This window comes from Microcaecilia unicolor, chromosome 5, assembly GCF_901765095.1.
Source record: "Microcaecilia unicolor chromosome 5, aMicUni1.1, whole genome shotgun sequence".
NCBI classification, from domain to species: domain Eukaryota; kingdom Metazoa; phylum Chordata; class Amphibia; order Gymnophiona; family Siphonopidae; genus Microcaecilia; species Microcaecilia unicolor.
The window spans coordinates 253460674-253474297 of NC_044035.1; the positions used below are offsets into that span (position 1 = coordinate 253460674).

The following is a 13624-nucleotide window of genomic DNA, read 5'->3' on the forward strand; positions in this document are numbered from 1 at the left end:
TCCGAGAATTTTCAGGCTGTCTGAAATGGGAAGGGTGTAGTCTAGGAAGTTTATATAAGTGGGTTTGTTCATGTTGCATTGGGATGAAAGGGATGAGACAGTGTGTTTTATCTAAATTAAGTTTTAATTGGAATGCATCCGCCCATGAGTTCATGATTTTTAGGCTGAGTTTGATTTCATTAGTGATTTCTGTTAGGTCATGTTTGTAGGGGATGTATATCGTGACATCGTCTGCGTAGATGTAAGGTTTGAGGCCTTGGTTGGCTAGGGATTTGGCTAGTGAGGTCATCATTAGGTTGAAAAGGTTCGGTGATAGTGGTGATCCTTGGGGTACTCCACAGTCTGTTTTCCATGGTGATGATATGTTCGAGTGCGATTTCACTTGATATGTTCTAGTGGTTAAGAAACCCTTAATCCAGCTAAGTACACTTCCACCAATCCCGAAGTATTCTAGGATGTATAGTAGTATTTTATGGTTTACCATGTTGAACGAACTAGACATATCGAATTGCTGGAGAAGTATGCTTTTGCCTTTTGCAATTTCTTGTTTGAATTTGGTTAGGAGGGTGACTAGTACTGTTTCGGTGCTGTGGTTGAAGCGAAATCCTGATTGTGATTCGTGTAGTATAGAGAATTTGTTTAGGTAGTCGGTGAGTTGTTTGGTTACCATACTTTCCGTCAGTTTGACTACCAGTGGGATAGATACGACTGGGCGGTAGTTGGTGATTTCGTTGAATTTTTTCTTTGTATCTTTTGGTATTGGGGTAAGTAGGATGTTGCCATTTTCTTTAGGGAAGAGTCCATGTTGAAGCATATAGTTGAGGTGGAATATGAGGTCTGTCATGAAGCGTTTAGGAGCGGATTTTATTAGGTAATTGGGACAGGTGTCCAGTTTACAGTGAGTTTTGGCGGACTTGTTAATCGCTTTGGTGATTATTTCGGCGGTAAGGGGAGTGAAATTTGCCCAGATTCTGTCTGCTGGGTATTCACCGAGGATTGGGTCTAGACACTAAATGAATTTTTCAAAGTCGGTGGTGTTCTGAGGTAACATGTTGCGTAGGTTTACAATTTTTTCTTTGAAATATTTAGCAAGTATGTCGGCAGATGGGGTGTCTGTGTTGGTTGTGGTGACCGGTGTGGTGTCTAGTAGTTTGTTTACGAGTTGATATAGTTTCTTCGTGTCTTTGTAGTCTGGCCCTACTGCAAGGTGCTTGAACATTTGCAAATTAAGGGAGAGTGAATAAGAAAACCTCAGCTATTGTCACGTTATCAAAGAAGTGAAACTTAGGGGTAAAAAGTAGTGCAAATTGTTTTTATCATCTCAAAAAGCTCCAAACAGATTTCTGTAAATGCTTTCCTCTTTGCTATCACTGCCGTAGAATAATTCTAAAAGCACATAACCTTTTTGTCATCATAAATGAGCGATTTAACTACCTGTAGTACCCTCAAGATTGCCCACAGGCAAAGTTCAGCACTCTCAAAATGACCACTTGAGCATGCGAGCCTTCTGGTCCTTTAGGGCCCAGTAAGTGCACCCTCTCCACTTTGAAGGGGCCATACTGTGGCACTGATGATGTTAAGGTTATATTTGAAAATAATAGTCCCCTCATTCATACAGAGGAATATTAGAGGTTAAATGTTAGTATAGTAAATAAGATGGAAAATTACTAAAATTTACCAGATGCAGGAAACTGTTATTACACAAGTACATAAGTAATGCCATACTGGGAAAAGACCAAGGGTCCATCGAGCCCAGCATCCTGTCCACGACAGCGGCCAATCCAGGCCAAGGGCACCTGGCATGCTTCCCAAACGTACAAACATTCTATACATGTTATTCCTGAAATTGTGGATTTTTCCCAAGTTCATTTAGTAGTGGTTTATGGACTTGTCCTTTAGGAAACCGTCTAACCCCTATTTAAACTCTGTCAAGCTAACCGCCTTCACCACGTTCTCCAGCAACAAATTCCAGAGTTTAATTATGCGTTGGGTGAAGAAAACTTTTCTCTGATTTGTTTTAAATTTACTACACTGTAGTTTCATCGCATGCCCCCTAGTCCTAGTATTTTTGGAAAGCGTGAACAGACACTTCACATCCACCTGTTCCACTCCACTCATTATTTTATATACCTCTATCATGTCTCCCCTCAGCCGTCTCTTCTCCAAGCTGAAAAGCCCTAGCCTCCTTAGTCTTTCTTCATAGGGAAGTCGTCTCATCCCCGCTATCATTTTAGTCGCCCTTCGCTGCACCTTTTCCAATTCTACTATATCTTTCTTGAGATGCGGCGACCAGAATTGAACACAATACTCAAGGTGCGGTCGCACCATGGAGCAATACAATGGCATTATGACATCCTCACACCTGTTTTCCATACCTTTCCTAATAATACCCAACATTCTATTCGCTTTCCTAGCCGCAGCAGCAGAAGGTTTCAGTGTATTATTGACGACACCCAGATCCCTTTCTTGGTCTGTAACTCCTAGTGTGGAACCTTGCATGACGTAGCTATAATTCGGGTTCTTTTTTTCCCCACATGCATCACCTTGCACTTGCTCACATTAAACGTCATCTGCCATTTAGCTGCCCAGTCTCGTAAGGTCCTTCTGTAATTTTTCACAATCCTGTCGCGAGTTATTAGACATAAACATGTTTGGAAGAGAACAGGGAAGTGAATATGATGTATGCAGATGTCTGAGCACACAGATGATGTATGGAATAATGTATGATAGTTCCGTATTCCTATAAATATTTGATTTTTACTGGAATCACTATCAGTTTTGGGAGTACCCTGAATCCCCTGAACTTGCAGATGTAAGAAGAATATAATCTAGCCAATGATTTTTTAAAGTTTATGTCCCATGATTTGTGATGTAACCAGTTAATTTATGACAATGCATTCTTAATAAAAGAGCAGAGGATGTGAGGGATTTTGAGACTGTTCTGGGTGAACTCACTGTCATTAAGTGGAACCCACACTCTCTCCCAAAGGCCTTTGATCTCTCTCTTTTTTTTATTGGTGATGTGTGTGTGGATTTCTTTCCTTTGGCCTCCTAGAGTTGAAAATAAAGGGCCAGGTATGATCCTGTTCTGGGTGGGGTCCCAGGCAATCAGCATCAGCTGCAAAGTCTGAGGGATCCAAGTCTCTATGAAACCCTGCAGTTCACCCTCCAGTATAATCCTACTAAACCAGAAATTGACATGGTTCTCTGTGTCATCAACTTTGCTTTCTAGAGCCAGGAAATTTGCACGCAGTTGTACCTTGTCCTCTAGGGCTCCTATGTGGTGTAGCCATGCATCAAATTCAAGTTCCATACTTTTTAATCTCTAGTGAACTGCTTCAGTTTTGTCACATAGCACTTGTAGTTTCTTGTCGATGGCTGCTTCAACTGCTGCCAACACCTCAGAGATAATTTCTGTAGTCCGTGCAGAGTTGACTGTGGGATTCGGAGGTGCAGGCTGATCTGCTATCTTGGGGTCAGTGGCACTTTGCCAGTCTTTCTTTTCGTGGGGGTTTTGTGATCATAATGTTGATTTTGCAAACTTACTGACAGCAAGCCATGTTTAGGAAGTTAGTCGCACACCTACCATTGTTGAAATCAAAAATATGTCAATGGAAGACAGAAGTTGTTAACAGAAGCAGGTAAGGAATAGGGCAGCTCAGGACAGACCAAAAGGTCCATCAAGCCCTGTATCCTGTTTCTAACAGTGGCCAATCCAGGACACAAGTACCTGGCAATATACCAAAAGATTAAAACAGATTTTATGCTGCTTATCCTAGAAAAAAGTAGTGGATTTTCCCAAGTCCATCTTTACAATGGCTTATGGACTTTTAGGGACCTTACTTAGATGTTTTACCACAGTCTCTGGCAACAAATTCCAGAGTTCAATTACTTGTTGTTTGAAGAAATATTATCTCTGATTTGTTCTAAATTTATTACTTAGTAGCTTCATTGCGTGCCCCCTCTCCTCAGCCATCTCTCCTCCAAGCTGAAGAGCCCTAGCCTCCTTTAATCTTTCCTCACAGGTAAGTCGACACATCTCCTTTATCATTTGTACCTTCTCTAATTCTGCTATATCTTTTTTGAGATGTGGTGACCAGAACTGAACACAGTGTTTGAGGTGCAGTTGCACTACGGAGCACTACAAAGGCATTATAACATTCTCATTTTTGTTTTCCATTCCTTTTCTAATAATTCCTAACATCCTATTTGCTTACACAGCCGCCACTACACACTGAGCAGAGGGTTTCAATGTTTCATCGATGACACCTAGAGGTGGTGATTTCTAATGTGGAAACCTTGCATCACTTAGCTATAGTTTGGGTTCTCTTTCCTACATGCATCACTTTGCACTTGCTCACATTAAATGCCATCTGCCATTTGGATGCCCAATCTCATAAGGTCATTTTGAATTTTTCATAATCCTCTTGCGATTTAACAACTTTGAATAATTTTGTGTCGTCAGCACATTTAATTACCTCACTGGTTATTCCCATCTTAAATAAGTTAAAAAGCAGTAGTCCCAACACAGATCCCCTGAGGAATTCCACTATCTATTCTTCTCCATTGAGAATACTGACCATTTAACCCTACTCTCTGTTTTCTATCTTTTAACCTGTTCTTAATCCACAATAGGACATTACCTCCTATCCCATGACTTTCTAATTTCCTCAGGAGTCATTCATGAGGTACTTTGTCAAATGCCTTTTGAAAATCCAGATACACAATATCAACTGGCTTACCTTTATCCACATGTTTATTCACCCCTTCAAAGAAATATAGCAGACTTATTTATATGCAATGATTTATCCCACAAGGTCAAATGATATGTTGTACTATATCATTTGCTGTAACATACTGGACTCCTGATGTAGATGTTTTAGCCTAAACATGGGCTCCATGGTGTGATCGCACCTTGAGTATTGTGTTCAATTCTGGTCGCCGCATCTCAAGAAAGATATAGTAGAATTGGAAAAGGTGCAGTGAAGGGTGACTAAAATGATAGCGGGGATGAGACGACTTCCCTATGAAGAAAGACTAAGAAGGTTAGGACTTTTCAGCTTGGAGAAGAGACGGCTGAGGGGAGACATGATAGAGGTATATAAAATAATGAGTGGAATGGAACAGGTGGATGTGAAGCATCTGTTCACGCTTTCCAAAAATACTAGGACTAGGGGGCATGCGATGAAACTACAGTGTAGTAAATTTGAAACAAATCGGAGAAAATATTTCTTCAACCAACGCATAATTGAACTCTGGAATTTGTTGCCGGAGAACGTGGTGAAGGTGGTTAGCAGAGTTTAAAAAGGGGTTAGACGGTTTCCTAAAGGACAAGTCCATAAACCACTACTAAATGGACTTGGGAAAAATCCACAATTCCAGGAATAACATGTATAGAATGTTTGTACATTTGGGAAGCATGCCAGGTGCCCTTGGCCTGGATTGGCCGCTGTCGTGGACAGCATGCTAGGCTCGTTGGACCCTTGGTCTTTCCCAGTGTGGCATTACTTATGTCGCGTCATCCTTCTCCAGGTACATTGTTATATTCCAATAGATGGCATTTTACCATAAACAAATGGCAGTGCCTATTTTATTCTTGGACTCCACCTTCTTTGGACCTTATTCTATTCTTTGCTGTTGAGTAGTTTTAATTCATCCCCACCAGGATCCATAACAATTTTGTTCCCTCAAGTGCTGTATCCCCTATATTATCTTCTACATATAAACATATAGTTGTAGGCCAACCCAAATAAATGGTCTTTTGGGAGAGGGAGCTTAATTCTATAGACCTTGAGCTGCATTTCCAAGTGGACTGTCTCTTCTACACATCTCACCAGAATCCAGATGACATGTTAAGATGTGAATGGACAACCATGTTTCAGCTCTACTTATTTCTTTTATACTTACTTAGATGCAGACTGTGACCGTTTAATGTCAATATATGCTTTTAAGGTTATTGCAATCTTCTCTTGAATCTGGTCAATAGAATGATGATGTACTATGCCTGGACGGTCTATGTAGAAAAGAAAAACAAAATAATGTTAGAACAGCAGATGGGAGGCAGTGACAGAAGTCGGTATTCCAGGTCAGCCCAGTTTGATTCCTAGCACTGGAGTCCTGTTCCCTGGGTTGGCTGGGACTGGTGATGCTCTGGAAGCAGTGTACACAGATCACAGGGAAGTAGAGAGTCTAAATGATTGGAACCAGGGCCTTTGATTGTAAGGTTCCAAAGGAAGGCAGGTTAGATGGCCACCGGCACAGGATAGGAGCTGCAACAACACAATCAAGGATGTTGGGTGATAGGGAATTAAAACAGAGGGAAAATGCTTGAGTCGTGCAAGCAAAGACTGTGTCGGACCCCAGACTTTTTCCAATTGATCTGGAGCTATAAAAGGAGCATTTGAGAACTGCTGGGTTCAAAAAATAAAATAAATATATTTCAGTACTCCAGCTGCCCTCCTTAGTTTCAACTAATGGATGCTTAGTTTTTCATTCCTGTAACTGTAGCTTTTCCTCCCCTCAATGCAGTAGTTACCAGCTGCCATATACAGCATCTAATCCTTTCAAAGCAATAAGGGGCCCTTTTACAGAGCAGCGGTAAGCCTAATGCGGGCTTACTACTCACTCTTTTGGGACTGTCACTGGCCCAAAGCAGCCACCAAGCCTGCGCCATTTCTGGGGGGAAAAAAAGAAAACTCCCCGAAATGGCTTGCATGGCGGTAACCGGGCATTGGCGTGCACTGCCTGGTTACTGCTAGGTTAGCGTGGCAGCCCTTATCGCCACCTGAATGGGTGGCAGTACTTCATATGGACATGTGGTAAGAGTTCTCTTACCATATGGCCATGTGTGCAGGGGGATTTTTTACCTGCTGCAGTAAAAAGGGCCCTAGCACATGGAAAAACAGCCCTGTTGCCAGCGCAGGTCCTTTTTCCTACAGCTTGGTAAAAGGGCCCCTAAATCTTTTGGTGCAGCAAGAGAAATATAGGGTGTAAAATAGAAGTGCAAACTTATGACTTCATGATTATATAATGCATACCTGGTGAGAAAAAGGGAGATAGCCTGCATGAGTACATACTCTTCGGTGTGTAGATTCAGAGTTCTCAGGGAATAGTGACATTTTAGCAAAGGCTCAAGGAGATCCTGTTGAAACCCAGCTGTGGGGAAAGAGAGAGAGTCTGTCACCATGAAAGAATATATGCAGGTTTCTTGGTGCAGCATAGTGTAGAAGACACTGCTGTATAAGATGGAGAAATTAGGCCCTACCTGCTAATTTGCTTTCCTTTAGTCCCTCTAGACTGGGCCCAGCAGAACCGATGGGTTGTGCACACCTTCCAGCAGGTGGAAACTGAGAACAGAGCTTCTTGAGAGGCAATAAGAGCCCAGCTCATCCCTAGTCAATCTCAGTATATCAGTAACAAAAGAAGAAACAAAGAAAGGAAGGCAGGATGGATAGATTGTGCTCCACTGGGTCTTACAGCCGCTGCCTTTGGATGTTTCTCCTGTGTCCCTTACTGTCCCCAAAGAGACCAAGGGTGTCCTGGGAAGATCAGACCTTAGTCCTGAATGTGGAATTAGAGTCTGTAGCCGATTTAGATGACCTGGAGATGGAAGCAGAGGACTGCGAGGAGGAGGCGATGGTTTTTTCTACGCCTGAGGAGTTTACCTCCGGGGGAGGGATCCGTCTGTGTCCAGGGTCTTCCATAAGGAAGACCTGCAGGAGTTAATTGCCCTGGTGTCCTCTACTTTGAATTTTGAAGAGTTACAGGAGACGACAGTTTCATCACAGGGTGGATCCCTTGGTGAAGGGATTCCGTAATGCTGGTCAGTTCTTTCCCTATGCATCAGGATATACAAGATTATTGTGCTGGTGCAGTGGGATGTTCCAGATGCCCCTTTCAGATTGTCTTGTTTCCCATGGTCTGGCTTTATCCAATGCTGGAGCAGGAAAAGGACTGGCTCAAGCCTCTGGTTTGTGGATGTGGTATTCTCGGCAGTGTCTAAGAAGAATACAGCGCCGGTGGATAGCGGTACAGCCCTTAAGGACCCACAAGACCGTCGCCCGTAGATGCTCTTAAAGCATTTCTTTGATGTTTTGGCCTTGGAGGTGCAGGCGGCCATCTCGAGGATGCTGGTGGCACAGGCATGCTTCAGATGGTCTGAGCGAGTTTTAGATAGAGAGGCTGATGATTTTTCCTTGCAATCAGGAGCTAGCTGAGATTGGCGCAGCCTTTCTGGTTCGACACACTTTGACTTGCTTCGGGTGCATTGCCAAGTCTAGGCCTTAGGAATAGTGGTTTGCAGGACCCTTTGGCTTTGGGTTGGTCGGCGGATGCAGCCTCGAAGTCCAGCTGAGTAAGTTTCCCTTCAGTGGATCTGATTTGTTTGGGGAGGAGTTGGATAAATTGTTCAAGAGTTTAGGAGATACTAAGGTGCCTCGGCTTCAGAGGACCGGCCACAGTCGGTGGGTTGTGGGTATACTACCTCCAGAGGTCAGGAGGTCAGGCGCTTTAGGCCTGGCAAAGGAACTCCTTTCCAAAGATCCCGTTATTTCCAACAAATACAGCCCTTTAATGTGGGACAGTGAGGAGGCAGGGATGGCACCTTCTCCTCCTAGGGCTCTGTCGTCCAGCTCAATGAAGGTGTACAGGTCCATCCTCCAGTAGCTGTCGTTCATCAATTGAAAGAGTTTGGTTGGAGGCGGGTCCAAATACTTCAGATCAGTGGGTTCTCAAAATTATTCAAGACAGTTACGCTCTCAAATTCCTTTACACTCTGCCAGATGCCTTCCTTGGAATCCTTTTTGGTCTCAAGTGAAGGCGCAGGGCCCTCTGGCCCGCTAGTTGAATTGCGGGCAGTATGCCCAGTCCCAGTTACCGAGTGAGGTTTTGGCAGATATTCCATCTACTTTGTGGTTCCGAAGAAGGAAGGTTCTTACCGTCCCCATTTTAGATCTAAAGAGAGTCAACAGGGCCCTGCGGGTTTCTCCCTTTCGCATGAAATTTTAAGGTCAGCGATTGTCACCATTCACTCTGGAAATTCCTCACGGGCTCTCAACCTGACTAAGGCCTATTTGCACATTCCTATTTGGCAGGCACATCAGCAGTTTCTCTGCTTTGCAGTGTTGGGTCAAAGTAGAAAATACACGGGGACAAATTTGTCCCCTGTCTCTGTCCCTGTCCCCGCGAGCTCTGTCCCTATCCCCACTGTTACTGTGGTTCCTCGTCCCCGTGTCATTCTCTAATTGAGACACTTGCACCTGTGAAATGGCCCACAGCCCAGAAACCTATTAGAAAACAACAACTTTAAAAGCCAAAATCCAGAATCTAGGCTTGTACATTTAGCTGTACTGGATCGTGCTGCTGCCTGGCAACTGTAGAGGGGAGCCCAAAGGCTCAGGTCTGTGGTTTGCATGAATGTTTAGAACTTATATACTTAGGTTGTTTTACTGCCTTTTAAAGAAATTTACCAAGATGGTATAGAGCAAGCCTATACCCAAAGGCATTGGCTCTCAGGGGAGAGTAACTCACAGTTGACAGCATCTTCAATGGTGTAGGACAGCTTGCCACACTCCCACATTCTGGTTTCAACATTGAACACCATGTTGAAGCGGATCTGAGATAGCTCGAAGGTGGCTCCCTTCAGCAGTGAGATTTGGTCTTCTATATCCAGTTCCCTTCCAATGACCAAAAACAGGATATTTAGGCAAATGATTCACACCATATTAAAACCTTACATGAGTTTTCAAAGATTAATCTACATTTCATCTTCTTCATCACACAAAAGTATGTGATACATTCATTGACTTCCTCTTGGCACACCTCAAGAATGCTAGCTAGCTGAGAGAAAGAGCTGTCCCACCCCCTCAGCAAAAAGGGCAGACACATACAAGAAATTTTAAAAAACAAAATGCCTAAATACTATTCTCATAGTCAGCATTGGGAACCCTTAACTAATTATACACACAGGTACGTTAGAGAAACTATTTATATGAGCCTGTCCCCATCAGAGAAGCAGAAACATACATACAAGCACTCTCGCTTTTCAGATACATGAGCACACCCACATACATACATACATACATACATACATACACACACACACATCATTTTCTGCCAACTTTTTTGTCAGCATCTAGCAGCTATCCCCACAATATACTTCCACCATTCATCTTACATTCCTATCCTTCTCAACAACCCCCCTCATCCCCAAAGCACTCGCTAATTTCGTTGGGTGGACTCCGAAAACCCAAGCAAAGCTCACTTGCTCTATCCCTCCTCATTCCCATTGCCCCTTGCAGTTCGGCCCTTCCCTTATGACTTGGAAGCCTTCCCATTGGCTGGATTCCTACCACAGCCTCTGCATCAGAATGGGAGAGAGCTATAGAGGGGCTAAACACTGAATAAATATTCAGGACACTTTAGCCATCCTTCTGGCTTTGAGAGAAACGCCTGTTCATTTATAACTGTAAAATCCTGAAAACATCCAGGCAGTTTGCTTAGTTCACTATAACTTAACCTGGCCATACCAGGAAAGCCAATCAGGTCAGCCTGCTCCAAAGCTTGAGTACAGGTCAATACTAGAGAGTTGCACGGGGACAGAAATGCGACCCGTCCCCGTCGAAATCAAACCCTTTCCCGCTCATCCCCACCAGAATCTAACCCGTCCCCGTGAGTGATCTCCATCCCCGCCCGTCCCCATAAAAAAGAAGAGGCGATTGGCGTAACCATGCTTTGAAAGTTTGAATCTTCTGCTGCTCTACTGATATTACTCCATCTACTATTCCATAAGTATGTATAGACTCTGCCTATTCAAAGAATGTTCCTCTGCACGTCTCTCCTGACTCCTGTATAGTTCATTGTTGACTGAATGTTTAACTGCTCCTCTGCATTTTTTCATCACAAGACGGTCCACCAACAAGCGCTGCGGGCTCGCGTACTGTAACCTCTCCGTGAACACCTGCTCACCTTTCCCCACTTACTCGACGGGCAGTGAGGAAAACCAGTCAGCGTGAAAGACAGCGACCTAGGGGGCGGAACCTGGCGTTGCGTTATCCAATGTTTGCAGAGAGCAGGCAGGTTGCGGGCTGTCTAGGGATATTTTTGCAGCCACCCGAGCACCACCTGGGGTTACAGTGCTAGTAGTGGGCTCGCGGAGGTACGGATGAGCTCTGCTTGCGTGTGTGTTCTTTAGCCATGCCGCTGCAACTGCAAGCCTAAGCGCAGGAGGTGGCAGCCGAGGAAGGGGCGACTGCCCCTGAGGCTTAAATGGATTGCCGCTGCGCTTTTCTCTCCCTTGGCTGCAACTTGAGCTGTGCGCCGTGGCCCATGCTCCTGAGGCAAGGGTGAGCTCCAGGGTTCGTACGGGGTGCAGGAGAGGATGGGGTGGGCGAAAATACAGTGGATCCTGCTGTTTGCTCCCTTTTACTTCGGGTGATAGGAATGGGGAGATCGGTATGTGTCCTCTCAGGCCAGTTGTCTAGTTCTCCCCAGTTCACTGGGTGGAATTGTAAGTATCTGCGACTATGTTCACTCCAGTCTCAAACAAAGGAATGTGCACATCCCCACGGGAATCCCGCCAGAACATTCTCCATCCCCATGGGAATCCCCATGTCTGTTTCCATCTCTGCGGCACTCCCGCTGACCAGGGGGGAACCTGCAGGATTCCTGCAAACCCCGTTCCCGTGCAGACCTCTAGTCAGTACCTTCAACTGAAAGTCAGCCCAATTGCACTCTTCCTCTGCCACAGTGCATCTGTTGTCTTATTTCACATACAGTATCCAGAATACATGAGGAGTGGCAGACTGAAAAGTAAACGTTTGCTTAGACATATGGCACTGCTGCTGTAGCATACGTAGTAGACGTATGGTGTAAGCTTGGATTTTCTGCTGCCACCCAGTGCTAGAACAGACATTTACTACTACTACTACTTATCATTTCTATAGCGCTACTAGACATACGCAGCGCTGTACACTTGAACATGATGAGACAGTCCCTGCACGACAGAGCTTACAATCTAATTAGGCCAGACAAACAGGACAAACAAGAGATAAGGGAATATTAAAGTGAGGAGAGGCTAACTACATAATCTGCCTTATATACCTACAGCTATCATGGGTCTTGAACACTGTACTACCTGCATTCTAACAAAAGTTTATTTTAAAAAGAATAGGATCTTACATGTCATCAGATGCAGACCTTTTCCATCCAGTCTGGTACTTCTGATCCTTTTCCATGGGTCCTGTCTTCTCTAACACAAACTCCAGCATTCATGCAGCAAGTGCTTGCATCCAGTCCTCCCATCAAGTTGCATTTGCCTGCTCTTTATATATGCAAGCCCTGTCTTCTTCAATGACACATGCTACCCACTCCTTTAAGCAAGGGGTTCTTGCAGCTCTGCTCCAATCTGATATATCTAAGGGGCCCTTTTACTAAAGCACATAGGTGCTTATGAGCGTCCAACGGTGAGTCAATTTGGAACTACCACCTGGCTACCGCAAGCCCCGGGTGGTAATTGTATTTTTTATGCACGTCCAAAAATATTTTGTATTTTCTACTGCATGGCGCTAACCAGGTGGTAATCACCAGTGTATGTGCGCTGACGATTACCGCCAGAGACCTTACCTCTAAGTCAATGGGTGGCAGTAAGGTCTCAGGCCCAAAACGGACACATGACAATTTTTATTTGCCGCACATCTATTTTTGGCTTTAAAAAAGGCCTTTTTTGTAGGTGCGTTGAAAAATGGAATTCACACCTCCAATACATGTGCCTACAACAGAGCAGGCCATTTTTCGGGCACCTTAGTAAAAGTACCCCCTAATTTCATATAAAAAATATAACAAGGGGCTTCCATGGACACTGCTGGTAATGCATTTTATTTTCCTCTTTTTAAAAACCTATTCTCTTTCTACTCATCCTCACCAAACACTCAGCACCCAGACTTGTCCAGGTCATACCGTACCGAAAATAAGGGATGAATTTTGCGAAGTCGATGACACCTTTGATCATATAGGTGGACACGTCAGACACATGTGGCAACATGGAGTAGATGCTGTGACTGCTGTTCTCTCCTGGCGATGTAGAACTGCAGTCTGTATCACCGGTTTCAACGCTGCTGCTACTGCTGTCACTTCTCCTCCCCCTGATGCTGTCACTAAAAAATCCATCGATACTGTCCCTCACCATGCCGGGACTGCGTTTAATCGGCTAAAATACCGGAAAAGCACTGTGTGAGATAAAGAGAGACAGCAGTCCTTATATAAGTGATGTCTCTAGCTGGCTACCTCAGGAGGCCTTCCATGCCCACCAGAGCTAGTCAGCCACCAAAGAGGTCCAAATCCAATTATTTTGTGCATGTTGAGAACCTGCATGCTCTAGTTTAGGGGACAGATAAGTTAGAAGATAGTAACTTAATTTTTCAGCAACTCATCTATTAGATGCTGAAGCTTTGAATGGTCATCCACATCACTGCATCCACTGACCTGAGGAAGAACAGGTTATGCAAATGATGCATTCAGCAGTAGCATATGGAGAGGGAATGAATATCTACAGTTTCACCTTGGGAAAGACCCAGTACAGCTGGTGGTATGAATGCTTGCAAATAAGGTGAGTTATTAGAATGGAAAT

At 44.2% G+C, this 13624-nt stretch overlaps 1 protein-coding gene across 1 annotated transcript in view; it reads right to left on the reverse strand.

Moving 5' to 3' along the window:
• The window catches only part of NR1I2 (nuclear receptor subfamily 1 group I member 2), a 70651-nt gene that overhangs the window by 11697 nt on the left and 45330 nt on the right, over window positions 1–13624 (reverse strand). The window contains 5 exon segments of the mRNA XM_030203996.1: window positions 5908–6013; window positions 7038–7047; window positions 7049–7155; window positions 9529–9674; window positions 12960–13204. Of these exon segments, the coding sequence (XP_030059856.1) occupies window positions 5908–6013; window positions 7038–7047; window positions 7049–7155; window positions 9529–9674; window positions 12960–13204 (614 nt within the window).